The sequence below is a fragment of the Lathyrus oleraceus genome, chromosome 2 (assembly GCF_024323335.1).
Source record: "Lathyrus oleraceus cultivar Zhongwan6 chromosome 2, CAAS_Psat_ZW6_1.0, whole genome shotgun sequence".
Classification (NCBI taxonomy): Eukaryota; Viridiplantae; Streptophyta; class Magnoliopsida; order Fabales; family Fabaceae; genus Lathyrus; species Lathyrus oleraceus.
Window position 1 is genome coordinate 28,600,919 of NC_066580.1, and position 1,391 is coordinate 28,602,309.

General features: G+C 32.6%; 1 protein-coding gene across 2 annotated transcripts; it reads right to left on the minus strand.

Annotated features, from left to right (window-relative positions):
- Nucleotides 1-244: 244 nt before the first annotated feature.
- LOC127121090 (AT-hook motif nuclear-localized protein 17) lies at nt 245-1,018 on the minus strand. Of its 2 annotated transcripts, none has more exons than XM_051051693.1 (2): nt 659-1,018; nt 245-492 (listed from the first exon to the last, which is right to left on the minus strand). In XM_051051693.1, exons 1-2 carry the CDS (start codon nt 1,007-1,009, stop codon nt 445-447), a joined length of 399 nt encoding a protein of 132 aa, XP_050907650.1. In that variant the 5' UTR covers nt 1,010-1,018; the 3' UTR covers nt 245-444. The 2 variants fall into 2 exon arrangements, with proteins under 2 accessions (XP_050907650.1, XP_050907649.1); XM_051051692.1 differs by having other exon boundaries at nt 625-1,018.
- Between the last annotated feature and the right edge of the window lie 373 nt (nt 1,019-1,391).

Sequence of the window (1,391 nt, forward strand, 5' to 3'; positions counted from 1 at the left end):
TTAAAAATAAGAAATTTAATATTCATTTTAAAGTGAAAATATTGGAATTGAAAAAAATATCACCTTTAGTCCGATCTCTCTCTAATTATAAGGCTTTAGTCATCACTAAAAACTCGGCACTATTATAAAATATAAATCTCAATTCTAAAAGTAGTAGAAACATATACAACACCAATTTAAAAAAATGGAGTTTGTAACTTCAACCAAGGTTTATAACTTTGACAATACAATCAATGGGAGCATATATCAGAAATTAAACTCATTTTATTGAATATTGAAAAGAAAAAAAAAACAACAATACATGAAAGCATGAGACTTTTTAGGTATAGCTAAAACGAATAATAGAATTGTTGGACTAATGTTGATTACGATCAGCATTGATGCCCAACCTATCAAATGTAGGATTCTTAACAAGAGCGGCAGAAATCAAAACAGTACCCGCAGCTATGACCCTCCCACCAACAACTCCACCAAAGACTTTTCCTTGATTGCCTGAAAGGAAAATGGAGAAATGAGAATTTAGTGAACTCGTGCCCATGAACTGTGATGGAAAGTGATCGGTGTTAGCACTGGAAAAAGTTCCAAAGAAAGATGTCATAGGAAACACTCCTTCGATGGGGATACCAGAAGTACGGGTTACTGGATGGAGAAAGTTAACCTCTGAAATAAGACCAGAACCACTCAACACAATGATTCGAGCTTGACGAGACAAAGCCAACTTGATGAGAGGCTCTACAATATCTCTTCCTGAAGGGATCTCGATAAGAATCGATTCCAAGAGAGTTTCAGTACTCTCCTTAATAAAAACAGGTGGTTTTGGCTTATTCTTTGAACCCTTTGGCCTACCCCTAGGTTTTTTGGTAACAACCTCTCTTGAATTTTGAGAGAGGATCCCACCATTATTGGTGGTGGTGATGGTGGTGTTAGATGCTACAAACCCTCTCTTAATTCCCAATGCGATCGAGGAACTTTGGGTGAGAGAGAAGGGTGGGCGTCTATTATCTGCCATTATTAAAGATATGTGTTTTTTGTGTGAAGAGGTTAACAAGGAGATAGAGTATTTATAAGTGGTTTCATATGTATTTGACGTGGATCCTATGCACTCTTTTAGGTTTTTATTGGATTAAAAAATAATTTCTAGATAAATTCTTGCATATACAAATTAATAATTTTAAAAAGATAAAATATTAAGAAGATTTTTATTTCACCCTTCATTTTTTGAAATTTTTAATTGAAATATATTTTTTCTTCTAGACAAATTTTCGCATATACAAACTAGTATTAGTTTAAAAAGAATAAAATATTTTAGAGGTTTTTTTTTTTTTAATTTGCCCCGTTGTTTTGAGATTTTAAATTGGATTATAATAAAAAAATTTAGATAAGTTGTTCCA